Raw genomic sequence first — 23,578 nt, forward strand, 5'->3', positions numbered from 1 at the left:
AATTCCAAGATTCAACCACTAGCTAGGAACGGTCATGCCCGGGCATAAAAAATTCAAAAAAATCAAAAAATTGGGAAACCTTCACATTGTGTCATTATATGTGACCAAGTTTCCAGGAAAAATAGTAAACTTGTAATACGGCAATTATTTTAAAAAAGTGTTCTCAGAAATAATCTATCATGCGTGAAGATTCAGGGTTTTCAAGCCAAATGATCAATCTTATGGCCACATTCATGGCATAGTTTGTTCAAATGATCTCATATTGTGCACAAGGGTGCATCTTGGAATTCCAAACAATGTTGCCTAAGGGAGTTTTCATTTTATTTGCACGGAAAATTCATTTTCCATTTTCCGAGTGCCCGAAATGAGTTTTTTTGTGAAGGACCTACCATATATTTGTTGCAAAATTGGACCAAATCATTTTTATAAAATACTAGGCCATATTTGATTCACAATTGACCAAATGGTTGGGTGTCAGAAGCCTTGATCCACCTCCGGTGAAAAAGACAAATTCCCGCCGATTCAGTAGGAAGCGGGTCAAATTTGAACTGCAGCTGCCTCATAGTTTGCTCTTTATTTTTTCAAAAAATCATTTCTAGGTACATAAGTATCTATTTAATCAGAGAAACACCAAAAAAATTCCAAGATTCAACCACTAGCTAGGAACGGTCATGCCCGCCGTTTTGACCGCATTTTGAAACGGGCATAAAAAATTCAAAAAAATCAAAAAATTGGGAAAGCTTCACATTGTGTCATTATATGTGACCAAGTTTCCAGGAAAAATAATAAACTTGTAATACGAGAATTATTTTAAAAAAGTTTTCTCGGAAATGAGCTATGATGCGTGAAGATTCAGGGTTTTCAAGCCAAATGATCAATCTTATGGCCACATTCATGGCATAGTTTGTTCGAATGATCTCATATTGTGCACAAGGGTGCATCTTGGAATTCCAAACAATGTTTCCTAAGGGAGTTTTCATTTTCTTTGCACGGAAAATTCATTTTCCATTTTTCGAGTGCCCGAAATGAGTTTTTTTGTGAAGGACCTACCATATATTTGTTGCAAAATTGGACCAAATCAATTTTCTAAAATATTAGGCCATATTTAATGCACAATTGACAAAATGGTTGGGTGCCAAAAGTTTTGATCCACCTCTAGTGAAAAAGACAAATTCCCGCCGATTCAGTAGGAAGCGAGTCAAATTTGAACTGCAGCTGCCTTATTGTTTGCTCTTTATTTTTTCCAAAAATAATTTCTAGTTACATAAGTATCTATTTAAGAATAAATACATGGTTTCATGGCGATACGTCGAGGTTTGGATGGTGGCCCAGGGCCACAACTCGAAAGCGCGTGAACTCGCATGCCTGGTGCGTGGTCACCACATGGCGTTGGCATGCGTTCTGGGAGGCCTAGGCATGTCTAGCGGGTTGGGCACTCCTGGGGTAGGTTCTAGGAAGAAAATTACAACAAAAGAATCTCACGAGGAGACCGACCTATGCTCAAAGATGAATTGGCAGCCAAGTGTTTTATTGGCAGTACGAGAAATGCACATGGCCAATGGGCGTGAGTTTTGGCTGAGGATGATCATCTAATAAGAAGAATGTCTTCACAAATTTTCAGATGAAAAGGAGGATCCTAGGTGGTACTTGCTTTGCAAAGTACCACACTGGACAAAAATATGAATGTTGAAGCTGGGCTCAAAATAATGGATGGATTGTGCTGAAATTTGGTGGAGGATGGTTATTTGGGCATTGGAAAGCACCGTAGAAAATTGATACCATTTGGACATGCCAAAGTGGTACTTCCTTCACAATGCTCTTCTATGGACAGAAACTTGGGAAAACTAGTGAGAGAAATTGGATGAATGAAATGAGCTCAAATTTGGTGTAGGTAAGTTACATAGGTATGGTTATGCCTTGGTAGGATTTCAGATCATTTGGGTAAGCCTATCTAGTACTTACTTCACAAAGCTTCTCTTGAGGTAGAAACTTTGAAAATTTCCTGAGAAAGATTTACTAGGAAAATGGAGCTGAATATTATCATGTGGCAATGATTTGGGTATGGAAGAGTGTCCAAAGAGTTTGAGGGTGATAGGAGGGGTCTAGATAACACTTGCTTTGCAACGTGCCAATCTGGCCATAAAATATAAATTGAACCTGGGCTCACATAGATAATTTGACTGAGCTGCCATTTGGAGGAGGTTGATAATTTAGGAATATGAAGGAACTGTATAAGTTTCATGTCCTTTGGATATATAAAAAAGGTACTTCCTTCACAATGCTTCTAGGTGGACAAAAACTTTGGACATTTGCCGAGGAAGATTTGTTAGGCAAATGGAGCTAAATTTTTTCATGCGGCAATGATTTGGATAGGAAAGAGTGCCCAAGAATTCCAAGGGCAATCATGAATATATAAATAGCACTTCCTTCATAAAGTGATGTTGTGAACAAAATAGGAAAATGAATATTGTTGAATTATTTTTGAACTAGGAAAGGAAGTATTTTTTACATATTTGACAAAGATATGACCCAAAGAATTTATGAGATTTTTTTTGGGAATTTTCGGAATGACAGAAATATAGGTTGCTTCACGACCTAGGGCAAAAATTGACACATGGACATGACACATAGGCAAAACTGATGAGGTGGCGCGAAGTCATACCAACCCACCACAATTTACAAGGTTATGACCATCTATATTGGTCATGATAAGGCAGCGGACTAGTGTTGTCTGCTTTATGACCATTTCGTGTAAGGAAATTACGACCTTTCTGACCAAAATGGTCGCAATGGTTTAGGGTTTGGAGCCCCCCGAACAGCTTTTGACCAATTGGTCTAAAATGGCCATAGATTTATGACCAATTCTTCCAGGATCACTGACAGAAGGTCATAAGTTGACATATTTCTTGTAGTGCCATATGTAAATAGCAATGGTACATCATGACTCTCCCAACACAACAACCATCAATAGCATGGGGCACAAAGAAATCATGGCAATAGCTACAAGAATCTCCACCAAGCATGCAAATACACATAGTAGTAACATAATGATGAATCATGGGTAAGTGCAAGCAAGGGTCATAATTGCATGGCAAAATCATAGAAAGAGGCATAGCATGCAATGTGAACACGAGAAAATGGGCATAACGTAACAAGTGATATATAGCCCAAAGCCATGTGAGAGCCAATTAAAAGATATGCCTGTTGTCCTTGTGCGAAGGGAATGGTGGGAATGATAATCCACGTGATCCCAATCGTCGTTGCTCTCAAGAGCTCGTGTCGGCAACTCATGGGATTGTGAGGTTGACGGTTGTTCATGAGTACCTACACAAAGCAAAAGCAAAGGAAAAATTGTGTGTGCATGGTATATGTACACATCATCCATTATGATGCGCACGTGCTTGGTCGGTTAGCACAAAATATCCAATGCTCAAATAAATGAAATGCGTGATATAGAAACATGTCATCCATCATGATAGGTTTGTTATTATGTATAGCATAATGGAGACTCAAGTTGTGCTATGCATCATGGGAAATATCTAGAGCATTGTTATGCGTGGAATGCATATGGTGCAACAATTATGAGAATCATGCAAAGTATGGAATGCATCAAAATCTCCTAATATGTATGAGGAAACTATGGGGGTCTCCTCATGAGCATTTGTAGAAACATCACGTGGAGAATATTGACAACATCCAAAACAATGCATACTTGGAACATTGTGATCATGGCATGGCATAGTAGATGAATTATGCAAATCATGTAAAGGAAGCATGGCAATATCATCACATGAAAAACAAAAGCCAATGGCCATCATCTCGTCATCTATGCCATAAGTGCAAATGGGATTTATTTTAATGGGGCATGCATAGTTACTATGTTGAGATTGAAATGATGCAATATGAGAAATCTCACTCATAGCAAATGGCAAGTTCAATGGATTGCCAAACATGACGTGACCAATAGAATTTTCACATGATATTCTATGGAGCATAGCATCACAACTAGGCAACTCAACATGCTCATCATCATATTCATCATAAATTGGCAATTCATGACATGAGGAAGTCGCACTAGCATGAAGCATGGTAATAGGCGTGTCAACATCATGCAAGCAATCATTGGTAATATAGTCCACTAGTGGGACAAGAGAAGCACCATCACCTATGTTACCTTCGGAGCATCGCTCATGTGTTGTAGGTGAGGTCTCGAAGACCATGTCATGGTCATCTTCATCTTGATGGAACCATGTGGGGGTGCATCATCGTCCACCATGGCCATCATCGTCTCCATTGGAGGTATGGACTCGTCGAGGATAGGCATGTCGTAATGTAGGAGACCTAGCACCAAAGAAGAAAACACACTCGGAGTAGAGGTTAAGTCGTTAGAAATCATAGTGGCCTCACATGCCGTCTCAACTACCTCACTCACTAAGTGTTGTGGTCAATCACTCCCTCTTGGATGCTCTCACTCATATGGTTAGTGGATTCACTCAAATGGCTCTCAACCTCACATAGGATGTGTGGCATGCTCTCATGTGTGGGGGGTAGTGGTGGTCACACTCATCCTCTCATAGGAATGCACTCAATGTCATATATGGCGGAGTCACCCATCTCACTCATGGGGTGGTGGCTCTCCTCACATGGTAATTGGGGCATCTCGTCATATGTGGGTGTCGTAGAGAGGTAGGTGCAAATGTCTCCATGCTCAATCATGTCGTAGTCATAGCCATGGATGAAGGCCGAAGATGGAACATCATCACTCTCCTCCAATACCAAAGATAAGGTCTCATGTGCGGTCTCGTAGCTTGACTCGGAGTATGAGTCCAATATGGGCGCCGTCTTCATGTTGTTGAAGAGGTTCATGCTCGCCGCCGTGGTCGAAGGGGATGGCCCTAGCTCGACCTTCTTGTCGTCGTCTTGTTGTTGGAGGCCCATATGATGTGGCACCTCATAGCTCGTCTCCATGACCGAAGGGACTGTCCCATGCACGGCCATCTTCCTTGGGGGGCTTCCGAAGATGGAAGTGTCGCCCTCGCTCATAGGTCGTTGATACGTCTCCAACCTATCTATAATTTTTGGTTGTTCCATGCTATTATATTATCAACCTTGGATGTTTTATATGCATTAATATGCTATTTTATATAATTTTTGGGACTAACCTATTAACCTAGAGCCCAATGCCAGTTTCTGTTTTTCCATGTTTTTAACTATCGCAGAAAAGGAAAATCAAACGGAGTCCAATTGACCTGAAACTTCACGGAGATCATTTTTTCACCAGAAGAAGCCCACGGAGTACCGAAGGTGGGCCAGAGAGTCCCGAGGCCACCACGAGGGTGGGGGCATGCCCTACCCCCTGGGCGCGCCCCCTGCCTCGTGGCCGCCTCGGGAACCCCCCTAACTTGTCCCCGACTCCAACACCTCTTATATAACCCAAAAGTTCCAGAAAGAAACCTAGATCAGGAGTTCCGCCGCCAGAAGCCTCCGTAGCCACCGAAAACCAATCTATACTCGTTCCGGCACCCTGCCGGAGGGGGGAATCCCGCTCAGGTGGCCATCTTCATCATCCCAGCGCTCTCCATGACGAGGAGGGAGTAGTTCACCCTTGGGGCTGAGGGTATGTACCAGTAGCTATGTGTTTGATCTCTCTCTCTCTCTCTCTCGTGTTCTTGAGGTGGTACGATCTTGATGTATCGCGAGCTTTGCTATTATAGTTGGATCTTATGATGTTTCTCCCCCTCTACTCTCTTGTGATGAATTGAGTTTTCCCTTTGAAGTTATCTTATCGGATTGAGTCTTTAGGATTTGAGAACACTTGATGTATGTCTTGCATGTGCTTATCTGTGGTGACAATGGGATATCACGTGATCCACTTGATGTATGCTTTGGTGATCAACTTGCGAGTTCCGTGACCTCGTGAACTTATGCATAGGGGTTGGCACACGTTTTCGTCTTGACTCTACAGTAAAAACTTTGGGGCACTCTTTGAAGTTCTTTGTGTTGGTTGAATAGATGAATCTGAGATTGTGTGATGCATATCGTATAATCATACCCATGGATACTTGAGGTGACATTGGAGTATCTAGGTGACATTAGGGTTTTGGTTGATTTGTGTCTTAAGGTGTTATTCTAGTACAAACTCTATGATAGATTGAACGGAAAGAATAGCTTCGTGTTATTTTACTACAGACTCTTGAATAGATCGATCAGAAAGGATAACTTTGAGGTGGTTTTGTACCCTACCATAATCTCCTCATTTGTTCTCCGCTATTAGTGACTTTGGAGTGACTCTTTATTGCATGTTGAGGGATAATTATATGATCCAATTATGTTATTATTGTTGAGAGAACTTGCACTAGTGAAAGTATGAACCCTTGGCCTTGTTTCCTAGCACTGCAATATCGTTTGTGCTCACTTTTACCACTTGCTACCTTGCTGTTTTATATTTTCAGATTACAAAAAACATTATCTACTATCCATATTGCACTTGTATCACCATCTCTTCGCCAAACTAGTGCACCTATACAATTTACCATTGTATTGGGTGTGTTGGGGACATAAGCGACTCTTTGTTATTTGGTTGCAAGGTTGCTTGAGAGAGACCATCTTCATCCTATGCCTCCCACGGATTGATAAACCTTAAGTCATCCACTTGAGGGAAATTTGCTACTGTCCTACAAACCTCTGCACTTGGAGGCCCAACAACGTCTACAAGAAGAAGGTTGTGTAGTAGACATCAGTGGTCACCTTGTACTTGATGATGTCGATGTAGCGAACTCACAGGAAGTAGGTGAAGATGTTGTATGTCCAAAGGTGAAGATGCCTTGATAGCACTTGGCGAAGATGCCGAAGTGGTTGTTGTAGCCATAGCTCCGTCTTGGTGGTGCTCGTCTCGCGGTCTTCTCTTGTGCTCATGAAGTTTGGACTTGGCGTGAAGTAGGGCTTGTTGGGACTTGTAAGTTTGCGCTTGGCGAGCATCTTCATGATGATGGTGTCGTTGTCGTGCTTGAGCTCGTAGTAGATGTTGTTCATCGTCATCACGCACATGTTGCTTGGAGGTGACTTGCCCTTCATGACGAGGTGGATCACGAACGTGATGGTGGTCGCCATGGAGATGTGGACGTGGACGACTTGCGCTTGCATCATTTTTGCACTCCGAAGAGTTGTGACTTGAACGTCGCCGCCTTGAGGATGATGAAGGGGAAGAACGGTTGATCAACAAGGTCTGAATCTCCTCCATCCTTGCATCTTGCTCCTCCTTTTGTGTGGAAAGCTTGTTTTCGATGTAGTCCCTTTTCCTTGCTTCGGAGTGACGAATGTCGATGGAGAGGTTCTCGATGCGCTCTCGCAATCTTGATTGTGCGCCTTCCATTTGTTGTTGTAGATCGAAGATTGGCGCTTTGGTGATGTAGTTGTTCACGCCGTCATTGTTGTGGAAGACCGGAGATGAAATGCCTTGCCTATCCATCACAATACTCGAGCAAATATGAGTGGAGAAAGGAGAAGAACTATACCAAATGTACCTTGACCGATGTTGAAGATGGATCAATGATTACTCAATGATGTAACAAGGAAATAACACAGTTGGTACTAATTCTTGTCGATTTCTCACACCTACACAAAATAAGGCTTATGGTGGAGCTCGGTGAGAATAGTGGCACAAAAATTTGATGCAAAATGTTAGCAAGAGTCAATAATGTTGAAAGACATTCACAAATTTGCAAGTGAAACAAATAGACAAATAGCAATGAATGGCACACAGAAACGCACACACGGATAGATAAATGGGGTCGTGCAACCAAGGATGAGCACGAAATGTGGAATCCACGGAAACACTCATGTTGCACAACTCAAGAGAGACTCTAGCACGATTGCTCAATAGGCGGATACGACACTTGTGCACAACCTATAAGATGTAAAATGTATCAACTTTCTATCCCAAGTATGCTATGTATGATGTTCCGGTGGTATGATCCAAGATGACCGGATATGGCAATCTTGTATGCAATGTGGTATGATGCTATGGCTATTGCTTACAAGCTTCTTTGCTCCTTCTCTTTTGCTTAAAATCTTATTCTTTTTTTGAAGGAAATATGCCCTAGAGGCAATAATAATGTTGTTATTTATATGTCCTTATATCATGATAAATGTTTATTATTCATGCTAGAATTGTATTAACCGGAAACTTAGTACATGTGTGAATACATAGACAAACAGAGTGTCCCTAGTATGCCTCTACTTGACTAGCTTGTTAATCAAAGATGGTTAAGTTTCCTAGCCATGGACATGTGTTGTCATTTGATGAACGGGATCACATCATTAGAGAATGATGTGATGGACAAGGCCCATCTGTTAGCTTAGCATAATGATTGTTCAGTTTTATTGCTACTACTTTCTCCATAACTATACATGTTCCTATGACTATGAGATCATGCAACTCCCGAATACCTGAGGAACACTTTGTGTGCTACCAAACGTCACAACGTAACTGGGTGATTATAAAGGTGCTCTACATGTGTCTCCGATGGTGTTTGTTGAGTTGGCATGGATCAAGATTAGGATTTGTCACTCTGGTTGTCAGAGAAGTATCTCTGGGCCCTCTCGGTAATGTACATCACTATAAGCCTTGCAAGCAATGTAGCTAATGAGTTAGTTACGGGATGTAGCATTACGGAACGAGTAAAGGAGACTTGCCGGTAACGAGATTGAACTAGGTATTGAGATACCGACGATCGAATTTCGGACAAGTAACATGACAAAGGGAACAACGTATATCGTTATGTGGTTTGACCGATAAAGATCTTCGTATAATATGTAGGAACCAATATGAGCATCCAGGTTCCGCTATTGGTAATTGACCGGATACATGTCTCGGTCATGTCTACATAGTTCTCGAACCCGTAGGGTCCACACGCTTAACGTTCGGTGATGATCGGTATTACGAGTTTATGTGTTTTGATGTACCGAAGGTAGTTCGGAGTCCCGGATTTGATCATGGACATGACGAGGAGTCTCGAAATGGTTGAGATGTAAAGATCGATATATTAGAAGCCTATGTTTGGACAATGGAATGGTTCCGAGTGAAATCGGGAGTATTACCGGAGCACCGGGAGTTTATCGGAACCCCCCAGGAGGTATATGGGCCTTATTGGGCCTTAGTGGAAGAGAGGGAACATAAGCAAAGGAGGCCCCCCCAAGCCCAATCCGAATTGGGAAGCCCCCCCCTTTCCTTCCTTCTTTCTCCTCCTTCCTTCTCTCCTATAACCAACAAAGGGAAAGGGGGAATCCTACTCCCGGTGGGTGTAGGACTCCCTTGGGGCGCACCTAGAGAGGCCGGCCCCCTCCCCCTCCTCCACTCCTTTATATACGGGGGAGGGGGCACCCCATGGACACACAAGTTGATCATTGATCTTTAGCCATGTGCAGTGCCCCCTCCACCATAATCCACCTCGGTAATATCGTAGCGGTGCTTAGGCAAAGCCCTGTTTCGGTAGCAACATCATCACCGTCATCACGCCGTCGTGCTGACGAAGCTCTCCCTCGAAGCTCTACTGGATCGTGAGTTCGCGGGACGCCACCGAGCCGAACGTGTGCATATCGCAGAGGTGTCGTATCTTTGGTACTAGATCGGTCGATCATGAAGACATGCGACTACATCAACCGCGTTGTCATAACGCTTCCGCTTATAGTCTACGAGGGTACGTAAACGATACTCTCCCCTCTCGTTGCTATGCATCACCATGATCTTGCGTGTGCGTAGGAATTTTTTTGAAATTACCGTGTTCCCCTACATTTTTTTGTATGGCCACTTTTGCACAATGCACAAACCAAGATAGCAATTGTATATATGCGGGAACAAACTTTTGGCACAAGGGATGATATGATACCAATATGATATGGTATGTATGCAATGGAAGGTGTAGATCACTAATGTGCACAAGTAGCGTTGCCGGCAATACTCAAATGGCTAGTCTCGATAGGCAAGTAACGCAAAATAGGCTAGGGGTTATCAATGCAATGGCAAGGGAATATACAATGGAGGGATACCATGATACCAAGATGATATGGAGGTTACCGTCCTTGGCGATGATGAGTGGCGGTGTTCTTGATGTAGATACCAAGATGATGGAGACTCGTCCCTAAGTATCCAAAACACCTTAGGAAACGAAAAAACCGCAAACTCAAAATCTCAAATGTCAAATGGTGGTAGCGGGAATGCGGTGGTGGTGTTGCAGAAGCTCAATGGGATTGCGGAAATGCAATGATGGGTTATGCGAGTAGGCAATGCGAAAATGGAGGGTAAGGTGGTGTACTATACACGATGTCGAAGTTGAGGTCACTGTCCGTAAGTAGCCGAAACACCTTAGGAGACACAACACACAACTCAAACAAGGTCAAACAAAATTTGGTTATGTTGGGTGGTGGAAGTGTATGGTGGGCAAACCTATGCGGAAGTGGTGGTGGTGGTTGATGAAGAAGCAACCGTCCCTAAGTAGTCGAAACACCTTAGGAGACTCAAATCACAACTCAAACAACCACTAATACTATAGGGATCAAGATGGGTTAGGTTGCGGAAGTCGGTGGTGGTGTAGCGCATGATGTGGTGGAAGCCCTAGGCAAAGATGCCAAAGTTCACAAAATTTGATGGAGTCAAAAGATGTTGGTGGTATTTTTGTGGTAAGGGGGATGTCAAGAGCTTCAAAACGAGCTAAAGAACGTCAAAATCGGGGTTCGGATGAATTAGTTATGGCCGAAACAAAATTTCAGCGAAGTCAGTTTTTACAGGTAGCGGACGTCCGGAAATGGAGGGATGTCCGGTCGCCGAACGTCCATTTGGGTCAGAAATCCGCTAATTACAGCTCGGGTTAGGGGTTCCGGTCGTCCGGTAAGGTCGGACGTCCGGTGATTCCTGGGGCTCCGGATGTCCGGTAAAGTGACGGTCGTCCGGTGTATCGGGGTCAACTGAGATGCGAGTTCTGAGACGCGATTTTGGGCAGAAATTGATGATTCGGGGGCAAAATTGATGAGATTTCGTGGATGAAAGATGAGGAAAATTGGGGAAATGCTAGATCCACTCGAAACCAAGCAAATCCATGGATCAAAATCAACAAAATTTCATCAAACCAACAAATCACAAAAAAATGGGGCTATTTTTGGTGGGCATTTTCGAATTTAGGGAAGAACACAACAAAATTAGGCTAGAAAACACAACAGGGAGGCTCCGAAATCGTGATCAACGTGGCTCTAGATACCAAGATGATGTAGAGTGGAACCCTAGATGGCCAATCTTTCACGAAAGGAGCGGATCCCGCGAAGAACACGAAGAACACGAGGGGAAACACGAGGGGAAATACGAGGGGAAACCCGAGAGAATCACTCAAACCAACAAGAACGATCACACATGTGCTAGATCCATAAACACAAAAGGAGATACAAGATCCACGATCAACAAGGGACGATACACGGTAACCGATTCTTCTCCAAAGGAGGTCTTGATGGGCGCCACCCAAAATGGGGTCTTAAATCCAAGGGGATCTTCTCCGTAGAGGGGACGCGGTCTCTCTCGTGGAGTAGATCTGATGTGGATGAGCGAGGCTCTATCTCTAATATGAGATATCACAACGCTAACCCTTAAATGGTGGAGGTGGAGGAGTATATATAGTCTAGAGCCACGAAGGGGTAAGTGGGAGAGGGATACAAGGCCAAAGGCCCGGCTGCGCACAGGCAGGTACCGGTTGTCCGATGGCTCAGGAGGGACCGGTCGTCCGCTAGTCGCCGGACGTCCGCCGAAGACGTTCTGTGAAGAGGCACCGGGCGTGCAGTGTCTTCGGACTTCCGTTAATATTACCGGTCGTCCAGACGTGCGCTCACTGGGAGGTGTTGTAGCTGGCGTTGGCTATGCTTCAGGCGCCGGTCGTCTGGTGGAGGCCGGACGTCCGCTCGTTGGAGCTTCTTTGGCAGCTCCTTGTATTTGGTGTTCTTGCCATCTTGTCCATGGTCCTCCTCTTTGTTCCTGGTCATGCACAACACATATATTTAAGGTAGTAGTCATGTCTCACATATGGAAAGTGATGGTTCGAAGAGGAGCGAGTTCACCTTGTGTCCAATGGTGTATATTCGATGTCTCATCTTATATATCCTTGAGGCTTAGAGAGTAGTCGGAGTGTACATAAGGATGAACATGGGATGCTCCTCATCACCGGCTATGCCCTTGTCACAGCATCAGACCACCACGCCGCCGGTGATTTGGACCACCACCCGCAGCTGGTGTTCCAAGTGCTCTTCACCACTCAATGCTACTATGACAAACTGGAGTACGTCACAGTTGGAGTCCACCTATCAAATGCTCTCAAACTTTCGGCCTCACCAGGTCTGGGCCATGCGCCGGTGTGATGAACGGTGACATTGTGCATTGGTTGTACGGAGACAAAACAAACTTCTACACGCTCAACATAACGGCTAACGGGACACAGGTTTCACTAGCCAAGATCCCAATTCAAGTCAAACGTGGCTTGCCACCACCGTTCCCATGCATCCTTGAGAAAGGAAAGCTCTCATTTGTTCATATCGGAGACAAACGTATCCTCGAACTTTGGACCAAGCAAGAACAAGACAATTATCATAGTTGTGAGGATATGGAAGGATGGGTGTGGTCCGAGTTGATGCCCCAGCAAGTCGAGGGAATTGAAATCTTGTCCTTTGCAGAGAGCACATGCGTAGTACTCATGGGGCAGAAGGAGCGTGGTAGATTATTCACTCTTGACCTCGTCAGCAACAAAATGCAGCAAGTCATAAAGGAAGACGAAAATAGGACCATGTTCTATTGTTATGAAAAGTGGGGAGACGACAATCATGTACTATACGAGATAGATTGGCCACCGTACCTATTTCACCTTTCAGCTGGAAGCTATGAGGCGCAATGAGATGGGACAAATGAACGCATGCTTTAATCGTATACTGATGGATGAATCATTGCTCATTATGTTGGATTGACCGGAAGATAAATCCTGGTGTAAAACTGCTTGCTTATTTTGTCAGCATTTTTTATCATTCTATATAATGTGAGTTAAGTTTTGGTTTCTAAACGCCACTAACATATATTTATACTACTAACTCTGGGCACCGGACAGACTGTGCAACAGAAGGGTGGTTGTTTTACACACTTCAGTTAGAGCACAATCATCGGTTTTTTAGTGGAAAACAATAAAACAAGTTAGAGAACATGTCTGAGTATTATATAATGAGGAATGTGTATAAAAATAGATAATATCTTAGAAATATCATATAAAATGAAAGTATGCAATATTATGAAAAATAGGAAATTTGTTTTACCTAAAAACCTTATGAAGTTTTTTATTTGTCCGTATTGCACATTTTTCTAAGAAGAAAGGGTGAAAACCACAAGACCTTTCAGTAACTCTTTGAAATATATGAGTGTTTTCTTTTTTTAGTCAGAATTCTACTTCATTTTTTCATGTATAACTCCCTTTTGATAGTTTAAAAGTTCAAAAAAATATGCACCATATTTTCGCGAAAATAAACTCATAATACGTTCTTAATAAGTGTTACAATACCTGATTATGTTGCTCAATTGGGGTTTTAACTACTAGTAGCACTCGATTCTTTCCTCCTCCCCAAGAAAAGACTCCTAGGCAATTAGGTTTCCTTCACCTCCCGCCGGTCTTACCCGCGTTTGGTGGCCTTTGAGTAGTGGATGTGCGGAGGACCTCGGCCCCACACTGGCTGGAGAGACCCCTATGTCGTTCTTGTTAGATTCATGTTCTTGGTTCGGGTTGTGTGGCGACGGCAATGTCGGTCACTAGAAATAATGTCACGTTTGGTCCCCATCCCAATGATGCGTCTAGCATCAACGTAGGGTGTTGAGGTGGGCGGGCAAGAGGAAGGAGGAGATTTGGGGATTTTTTTTGACAATGACATATGAGTCCCACATGTCATAACGCCTAACTTGCTGGTCAAACATATGGCATTGACTTACGATGCCACATCAACCCTGACAAGTGGGCCATCCCATCAGGTTCAATTTTGCCAAATCGATATGATAGTCATAGTTCTTTGCAAAAAAATAGTGAGAAAGTGGTAGTTGTTGGTCAAATTTAGTACTCCCTCTGTAAACTAATATAAGAGTGTTTAGATCACTATTTTAGTTATCTAAATGCTTTTATATTAGTTTATGGAGAGAGTAGAATGGTAGTTTTCTGTAGAGGTCGGTCGAAAAGTAGTAGTTTTTTTCGTTAAATAGTCCATATCGGACATATATACCCAATGTAGACCAGTCACATGGAGTACCACGAACAAGGGCGGAATGCATCCAGACCCTCGCACTGAGCTAGGGACATCGGATCACCAGAGAGTGCCGCTGCGAACACCCCATGAAGACAGTCTGGGGGTCACGCGGCCAATGCAAGAGCAAAATAACTAAGAATATTCAACTCCGCCGCGAATCAAGGAATGGGAAGTCTTCACCGCAGATCGCCGCCGCGCTGCCCTCACAGCCGCTGCGGCATGGTCACCGCCGGGATGTGTCGCGGACTGGCGGCCGAGATCAAGGTCTGTCATGCTTGAAAGAAAACGGATTAAGTTTTAACCATATGATCCTATTTTTTACACCTAGAATGCTCCTATGCTTTCCGGTAGCTCAAATAAAATATGACAATTACCCTATGCTCCCTGCATATATCATGACCAAGTGCGGTCGCGGGAGGTCCAAAGACAGTAGTAGGCGGAGCATGATGCCCACTTGACACCCATGACTCGGATGAGCGTGACGGCGCATCTGAGACGTAAAAAAGATCAAGCTGGGACAAGGACTTACACGTCCATTATTCATGTACTACATGTTTTTCCCTGTACAAAAGCACGAGTATTTGCTAGCAAGCTAGCATCAAACTGATCTCTCCAAGATGGTGCGGATCGTCGACTCATCGCGATCGGACAGGTTATTGCTGGCCTAACGCTATCGCCTGACCCTGTCTGCGCACCGCATAGTCATGAGGCAGGCAGCACAGATACCTTGTCGAGTCGACCCTGACCGCTGAGCCGCTCCACGTACACATATATTCGTCCACCCACTCGCGGAAAAGGAGGGGGAAATTGGTACAAAGCCAACGTGTTGGTTCGCGGACCAGAAAGGATGAGCGCGACGGGAGGTGGCCGAAAAGCGGCAGTGGATTCTTGCATCATGCATGATTAATCACACGGTAATTGCAGCGCTAAGTAGCATGGTAAAAAAATGTTAAACCCACCTGAAAGTAGCTTACGGGGAAATTAAGCATGTACTACGTGTCCACATCCCCACCAACCTCTCCCCATGATTTTTCACCGTGACCTTTTGTGAACTTTTTATATTTTAAGAAAAAGTTTCGGTCTATTCATCTGTCAAGGCAGTAAAAAAACATCACAAGTAATTTTACCATAAGGCGTAAGTAGAAAGGACAAAACACAGTTAAAGAAAGATTGTACACGTATGCATGGTAAAACATGTTAAACCCACCTGAAAGTAGCTTACTGCAGAATTAAGCACGTACGTGTCACATCCCCACCAACCTCCCCATGATGTTCAGCGCGGCCTCTCGTGTATTTTTTTTTATACTTTTTTCAAAAAATCTTCTTGTTTGAGAAAACTCAACTGTTGAAGTAGTACAAAGAACACCACAAGTAAAAAAAACACATCCAGATCTGTAGACCATTAAGTGACGACTACAAACACTGAAGTGAGATGAAAGCGCGCTGCCGTCTTCGCCCCTCCCTAATCGAAGCTGGGCAAACCTTGTCGTAATAGACAGTCGAGAAGTTGTCGTGCTAAGGTTCCATAGGACCAGCGCACAACCGCCACCGACGAAGAGAAGGGTAGATCGGAATGATCCAATCTGTAGACACACGAACACAGACGAACAAAGACATGATCCACGTGGATCCATCAAAGATAAACGCCAACCGAATCCCACTAGATCCGCCAGAAACAAGCCTCCACACGCCCTCCGACAATGCTAGAAACACCACCGGAATGGTGGCTAGGCTGGGACAACCTTATTCCATCTTCAGAGAGCTGCCAGGCACAAACTCTAACAAAACTTAAAAAAGCATGAAAAATGACCTAAACCCTATATGACCAACGCAGCAGAATAACAAACGCTGCTGATGAAGAGCAGCGTGTATCGAAAGGACCCAACCTGAAGACACGTGAACATGGACGAACTATGACCAGATTCCAGAAAATCCATCAAAGGACATATCAGCCGAAGACACACCTCCACACGCTCACCGGCGATGCTAGACACACCACTGGGATGGAGGCTAGGCGGGGAGAACCTTATTCCATCTTCCGGAAGCCGTCAACGTCTCATCTTCCTGAGTAGGACACAAAACCTAGCAAAATTCGGAGGAACGTCTAAAAATAGAGCCCTCCCGTCGGCAAGGGCCATGATCCACCACGCCGCCATGACCCCAAGGCCACCGAAGACGAGGTGGACCGGCGACGGCGCCGGCAGGAGGCAAAGGAGCCCTATGTTTTCCTTAGGGGAGGAGGCAGCTACGTATAGGAGCCCAATGTCTTTGCTTACATCACAAGTAATTTAACCATAATCCTCCGCCCCGGCTATACTTTTTCATCTTCATAAAACATAGGGTGACCATGCGGGAATTTGCAGGTGCACGCGAGTGTCGCCTGCTCGATTTGCCTCACGATTCGTGAAGTAATTGGATACCGCACGAGGGCATGGTAAATTTTAAGTTTCAATGATAAAACTTACGGGTTTTGCATCTAAAAACAGCCAAGTTTCAGAGATATAATTTTAAGCAATTTTTTCGGTCGGAAGGGGACACAAAATAATTGATTTTTACCGCCCGCTCGTACTAAGTTTCAACATTAAAACTTAACATGTTTTTTTTCTAAAATTGGTCAAATTGTAGTTAAAATGGATCTTATTAGAAAGCACTGGCAACGAGAAACACGAGTAAAAAAGTAGAACTTAATTTGGATTTTTTGTTTCAAAGATATAAACTTTGAAAATCAGAAGCCAAAATAAAAAGGCGGCACCAGGGACTTGCGAGCCCCCGCACTTGGGTGTCCTAAATCCTTGTTCGGTGACCATAGAGAAAAGTAAAGCCCTTAATCCTCATTCGGTGACCATAGAGAAAAGTAAAGCTTATACGAGGACGACGTTTAGGTGCCCAAATGCAGTTGCTCCTTGTGAACATTAAATTAAAAATAGTAAAATAATTCAAAACATCTAATTTTTTTGCCTTCAGAGCTAGAAGAATTGAACCTTCTTTGGGAGATTAAGTTGTCCTTGAAGATTCATATCTTCCTATGGCAGTTAATCCGTGGCCGTTAACGCTCGGGAGTTCAAGTTCTAAAATGTAATGATCCAGCTATGGTTGATGCCCATTGTGTGAGGTCGACGAGGACTCCAACCACATTTTCTTTACATGTCCCTCAGTTCGGTGTTTTTGGAGCTGCCTTCGAGGTGGTGGGTGGCAGGTGGTGACATTGTAACCTTCCAGACATGTTTCTGGAGGTTCAAACCCACCACAATTCCATACGGCCAGCCTCATGGTGGTAGTTGGGGTGATTACCTGGAGTGTATGGAATATTCATAATAAACTTGTGATTGAACATGTGATCACTCGTCTGGCTACTGATGCTATTTGCCAAATGTGCGGATTTTTGCAACTATGGAAGCCACTTAGCAAGCGGCATGCTCGAGACGATATCAACCAGATCACCGTGGACCTTCGCTCCATCGTTGCGCGTCTTGCACCACCGCTTCCTCCGCCTCCGCCCGAGCCGGATTTGTTGCTTTGTTTTTATTCAGGGTTGTGTTATGCTGAGCCCCTAGCAAGACTTTGTTTGTTTGTCTTATTTTCTCGCAACTTGAACTCCCCATATGTCGTACGAACCTTCTTGTTGGCCGTTGCGTTATAATCCAAAGTGGGGAAAACTCGTTTTCGTCATATGTTAGACTCCTGTAGGTGCTTGCAAATTTTTGTGACGAAATGACCTTGGTAGAAAGAAAAACAAAATCGGATCTAGAAATTATTTCACACCACCTGATAATTTGAAGCTCAGTTTTTTTTTTTGTACCGAGCTCCTCTGATCTCATCTAAGCACGAATTTTTGCAAGCATGTAGTGTACAAGAGTTGAGCGTCTTTGATGTACAAATATTTCAGATCCTTTCGATATTTTTGCTATTTCATTTGAATTTACTATTCATCGGGAACATATGACCCACGGATCAGCTAGTACTATGAATTACCGAGCTTATAGTATTTACTTAAGTGGACAAATTGTCTCTCCGTGCTAATGACTTGCGTGCAGTAATAATCCCAGGATTAACTTGAGACGAGTCGGAATAGTACTAAGCCGAGATTAAATTACAAAAGTAGCACACTTTATGAACCGTGACATGCCGGGGCAGTCGGACCCGGACCGGCGATTACGCAGACGTAATCGTGTTCACTATATAATGCGGCGCCCTCTGATCGACCAGCAACGAATCATCCAAGATAGTAGCAGCTAATCCCGCATCTCGATCTTTCGCGACGCCCACTTACTAGGTACGTACGTGCGGGGATCGATCGATGGTGAGAGATCAGAAGGCCATGGCGTCGCCGCCGGCCGCGCTCCCGGAGGACGTCGCGCTGGAGATCCTCGCGCGCGTGCCGGACGCCGCGGGCCTGTTCCGCTGCGCCGCGGCGTGCAGGCGCTGGAGGACGCTGGTGGCCGACCCATCCTTCCTCCGTCGCCGCTGGCCGGACGGCGCGCGCCACCCGTCCTCGCTCCTCGGCTTCTTCGGCCAGGAGTGGTGCCGCCGCCCCGGCGGAGAGGATCACGGGGACGTCCCTGATTTGCCGGGCTTCGTCCGCGCGCCGGGGTCGGTCCTCGCGTCCGAACGCCCCTTCCTGGGCTCCTTCGTGCCCGGCGCTGCCGGCATCTTCGACCGCGCGGTGCCGCTCGCCTCGCATCGCGGCCTCCTCCTCGTGCGCTTCGTCCCAGCCGGCGGCGAGTCAAGCGCCGACGTGGACCACCTGGCTGTGTGCAACCTGCACTCCGGCGCGTGCGACGTGCTCCCGCCGCTCGAGCGGGGCTGGTTCTTCGACTACGTGGACGCGAGCGCGTACGCCGTCGTGAACCAGGGGCCGACGTCCTTCAAGGTGTTCATCGTCGGCTACAACAACGAGGGCAGCCAGCAGTACGACCTCCGCACGTTCTCGTCCGGCGGCGAGCCGAGCTGGAGCGCGCCCAGCAAGCTCTTCAACCCGATAGAGCACGGCATCTTCGGGCCGTTGAAGCAGCGCGGCGCCGTGGTGGGCCACGGGACGGTGCACTGGCTCATCTGGGACCTGGTCGACTTCCACGCCATCGACGTGGACGCCATGACCGGCCGCGTGACCCTACAGAAGCTCCCGGCCCCGAGGCCGCGCGACATGGAATACCACCTCTACGACACGCCACGCCTGCGCGTCGCGGCCGATGAGACGGCGCTTTCGTCGATCTGCCTGTTCAGGGAGCCCCTCCGAGTAGAGACCTGGACGAGGGGGGACGGCGGCGAGCATTGCGGCCGAGAGTGGTGCCGCGCTAGGGTGGTGGAGCTGCGACCACCCGGGCAGAAGCAAATCGACACGCCGGTGTGCATGTGCTTGGGGGAGAGGAGCGGCACGCTGCTCATCAAGGACCTTCACCGGTGCATGTACATCGCGGATCTGGAAAGTGGCGCCATGGAGGAGACGACGGACAAGCAGTTTTGCCGTGGCCTCGACGGCTGCAAGACGGCGTTCCCCGTAGAGATCGACTGGCCTGCCTTCTTCATGTGTCGCCTTGGTGGAAAGTCAGATGTTTAATCTGGCGACAAGTGCGGCAAACTTTGAAGCTTACAATAATGCTTCTGGCTTCTTTAGAAAAACATGATTCTATTTTTGAACTAATTGTCCAATCTATACTTCATTTGCATATTTCTGTTCTTGAGAATTAGGACTTCGAAATAAGACAACTCTATAACCTATTTTGACAACTTTTAAAATTTGAATTCTCAATCATGGTGAAGCAAAGATAAAATATGCAAATATATTATAAACTGGACAATCGGTCAAAAGGATAAAACATATTCAAGCTTGGAGATCACGTGAAAAAGTAGGGGCAGATGAAGCATTGCATATCTTGGTGGGTGGAGCACATGCTCCTTGTCTCCACACTTTTGGTAACAATAAAACATGAAGCTGATGTTCTCTTCCTCTATCACTTGCTCCATTTTCTTGCTGATGAGGTCAAGAGTGAATATTCTACGTACCACACTTCTTTTGCCCCACGAGTACTACACATGTGCTCTCTGCAAAGGACAAGATTTCAATTCCCTCGACTTGCCGGGGCATCAGCTCGGACCGCACCCATCCTTCCATACCCTCATAGCTATGATCATTGTCTTGTTCTTGCTTGGTCCAAAGTTCAAGGATATATTTTTCTCTGATATGAAAAAATGAAAGCTTTTCTTTCTCAAGGATGCATGGGAACGGGGGTGGCAAGCCATGTTTGATTTTAATTGGGATCTTGGCTAAGGTAACATTTGTCGTGTCAGCAGTTATATATGTTGAGCGTGTAGAAGTTTGTATTGTCTCAGTACAACCAATGCACAATGTCACCGTTCACCACGCCGGCGCGCGGCCCAGACACTACCGGATTCGCAACCTATGCCGACGGCCCGTGGCCGTCGGCATAGGCCGACTGCCGTCGGCTTAGATCTATGCTGACGGCGGCCGTCAGCATACCCCCGTCGGCATAGATCACGTCAGCGTAGTCTGCCAGACCGTCGGCATAGTTTAGCCGTCGGCATAGGGACCTATGCCGACGGCTTTCGTACGGCTGTCGGCATAGTTTAGCCGTCGGCAGAAATTTTCACCTGACAGCAACAAACGGCGCCGTCAAAAGCGCTGACGAATCATGGACCACCGCGTGGCAGAGGTATGCCGACGGCCAAGCCGTCAGCATAGATGAAAATCTATGCCGACGGTCAGGCCGTCGGCATAAATCTGCCACGCGGCAGCCGCTGGGCGCTCCTGTCAGCATCTATGCCGACGGCCTGGCCGTCGGCATAGATGCTGCCACGTGTCATAGCATGCGAGCTCTGGTTGCATGTCTATGCGGACAGCAAAGCCGTCGGCATAGTCAAGCTATGCCGAGGGCAATGCCGTCGGCATACTTGCTGCCCAGAAGCAAAAAAAAATTATACCAGCCAAAAAGGCTAGTAATTTCATAGTTGATACATTAGCCAAAAAGGCCAGGGTTGGTCATGTTATGTCCCAATAATAATCCTCATGAATATACAAGTTACACAAGAAAAAACGTTGTTTGTCCGCTCATTATAGTACTAGTGTTAGATAGAGCTCATATACAAGGGTATGAGCAATACAACAATGTCTGGAATGGACATGCAGGAATATAACAACATAGCCCACAGCAAAGGGTACAGGGTATACAATCATAACATAGTTTTTCCACTAGGTGCAGAGTAGGTATTTAAACTGGACACAAATAGCCCTTGTGATGATTTAGTAGATACAGAGTAGGAGTATGTAGGACTTGATCATGAGGTAATATGAAAATCAACAAAACAAAGCAAAAAGGTATTTTGGAGCATCTTGAACTCCTTAACAAATAGACCAAGTGCTAACTAAGGAACATGTGAGTGTACACATATGGTTCCTGTGATGCTGGTTGTAAGCAAAGAAGAGGAGTTGACCAATGCTAAAATGTTGAACTCCCTAAAAGAGAAAGGCATGTTCTCTGAAAGTACATACATAGTTCTAATCTAGACGCAACTGTAAGTCAAAATCGAAAGTCTAGATCAGATTGCATACATAACGATAAAACTGAATTACACACACAAAAGATTCAGTTTTTTTTGTGGCAACAAGGAAGCAAGCAAACTAATTGGCAAACAATGCAGCAATGTCCAGGTGATTGAGTACTAGGATCTGACAGCAATAGCACCAAGTTAAATTCAGTCAAGCGTGTAAGTAGATTCAGACGAGTAGCATACCAAGCAAAAAAATCAGATTTTAAACAGGCTAGCTAGCTGCAATTTGATGCAATCCTGATGGTACAAACATGCTAGCTAGATTAAACACCAACAATTAACACAGCCTAGCTGCGGTAACTAACAAGGCCATTATAAATTATTAGCGTGCATGATCTGCAGTACTAGGAGGCTGAATCAATGCACATCACAGTAACCACAAATGGGGTCTAATACAAGAGCAGAATTTAACAAGTGTGCTACTCCGAATCATCATTACTTGTAAATAGGAATGATCTTTTCCATGACACAGGCACGACAAGCACAAACAAAATCACCCATGCGCATGAAACAGAGCAAGGTACTAATATAGCAGCACAAGAGAGGGAGCTAGAGGTAGGAGATGGATTCACATGGGAGGAGGTTGTAGTCAATGGCGCACACAACCACGGTCGCCGTCACGCGGTAGAGGAGGCTGTAGCCGAGTTGGACCATGTGTGGGGCGTCATCGTGCCGGTGGATGCCCTGGTTGTCGTCATCGTCAACGAAGGATGCCTGCTACTCCGAATCTAACAAACAAGTAAGAGCTAGTGTTGTTGATCTAGTACAGAAATTAAGCAAGCTAGTATAGGAGACACACGTGCTGCTAGTATCTACAGAAAGCAATCAAGTTGCCTGTGTGTGTGCTTGAGCTAGCTTAGTATGTACGGTCCATGGTTGGGCTCTAAAACTAACAGAGCATGCTAGCGTCAACAGAATCAATCACAAGGTTATTTTGTTGTTGTTGCTAGCACTGCTAGCTGTATGTGTTGATCCATCCATCCATGGACCTAACTAATGTTGCTGTATCTCTAAACGAAGTGCAGCAACACAAGAAGACGAACTAAAACTGTGGAGCACATGTGTACCTATACTCATCCATGTCAAACTATACAAATAAATAAATAAATGACTTGTTCATACAAATCCCTCTAGGATTCCTTCATACAAGAGGATTTGCATCACATATTCGTCTACCTCCTCCTCGAATAGTGCGTTCAGTTGAATAGCAAATGAGTTAATGAGATGTAATGTACTATCTGTCTAGTAATGGCTGATGCTTCTATATATCCATACTTGTTGGTCTCGTTTATTAATGTACTGCCTCCGTCCATAATAATAATATAAGAGCATTTTTGGCACTAGTGTGGTTTTAAAAACGCTCTTATATTATGGGTCAGAGGTAATACAATCTAGTCTAGTAAATCACATCTAATTTAACATGTAGCTTACCAGTAAAGCCAAGACAGCAAAGAACTTTGCTCCTCGCGTGCTGATACTGCTTTCCCCATTTTCTTTTTTTGCCAAAACTAATGTACTGTACATGAGGATGAATGAGTCAACCAACCAAACAAACAGGCCACAATCAATCAATATATATAAATAAAAATTACAGTAGCTAGACCCCTTGGACAAAAGCTTTCTGGACATTTTAAACAAGAAAGATAGCGATTTCGTTCTGCATTTTTTTCTTCCCAATAAGAAAGCTAGACAGTTGGATCAGGATGAG

General features: G+C 45.0%; 1 protein-coding gene across 1 annotated transcript; it reads left to right on the forward strand.

Moving 5' to 3' along the window:
• Positions 1-18,501: 18,501 nt before the first annotated feature.
• On the forward strand, positions 18,502-20,031 carry LOC123059107 (uncharacterized). Its single transcript, XM_044481745.1, has one exon. The coding sequence runs from the start codon at positions 18,602-18,604 to the stop codon at positions 19,859-19,861; it is 1,260 nt and encodes a 419-aa protein (XP_044337680.1). The 5' UTR covers positions 18,502-18,601; the 3' UTR covers positions 19,862-20,031.
• Positions 20,032-23,578: the final 3,547 nt, after the last annotated feature.

Source organism: Triticum aestivum, chromosome 3A (assembly GCF_018294505.1).
Source record: "Triticum aestivum cultivar Chinese Spring chromosome 3A, IWGSC CS RefSeq v2.1, whole genome shotgun sequence".
NCBI classification, from domain to species: Eukaryota; Viridiplantae; Streptophyta; class Magnoliopsida; order Poales; family Poaceae; genus Triticum; species Triticum aestivum.

Coding starts and splice junctions, on each gene's coding strand:
- LOC123059107 (XM_044481745.1), top strand. CDS start 18,602: ATGGTGAGAGATCAGAAGGCCATGGCGTCGCCGCCGGCCGCGCTCCCG.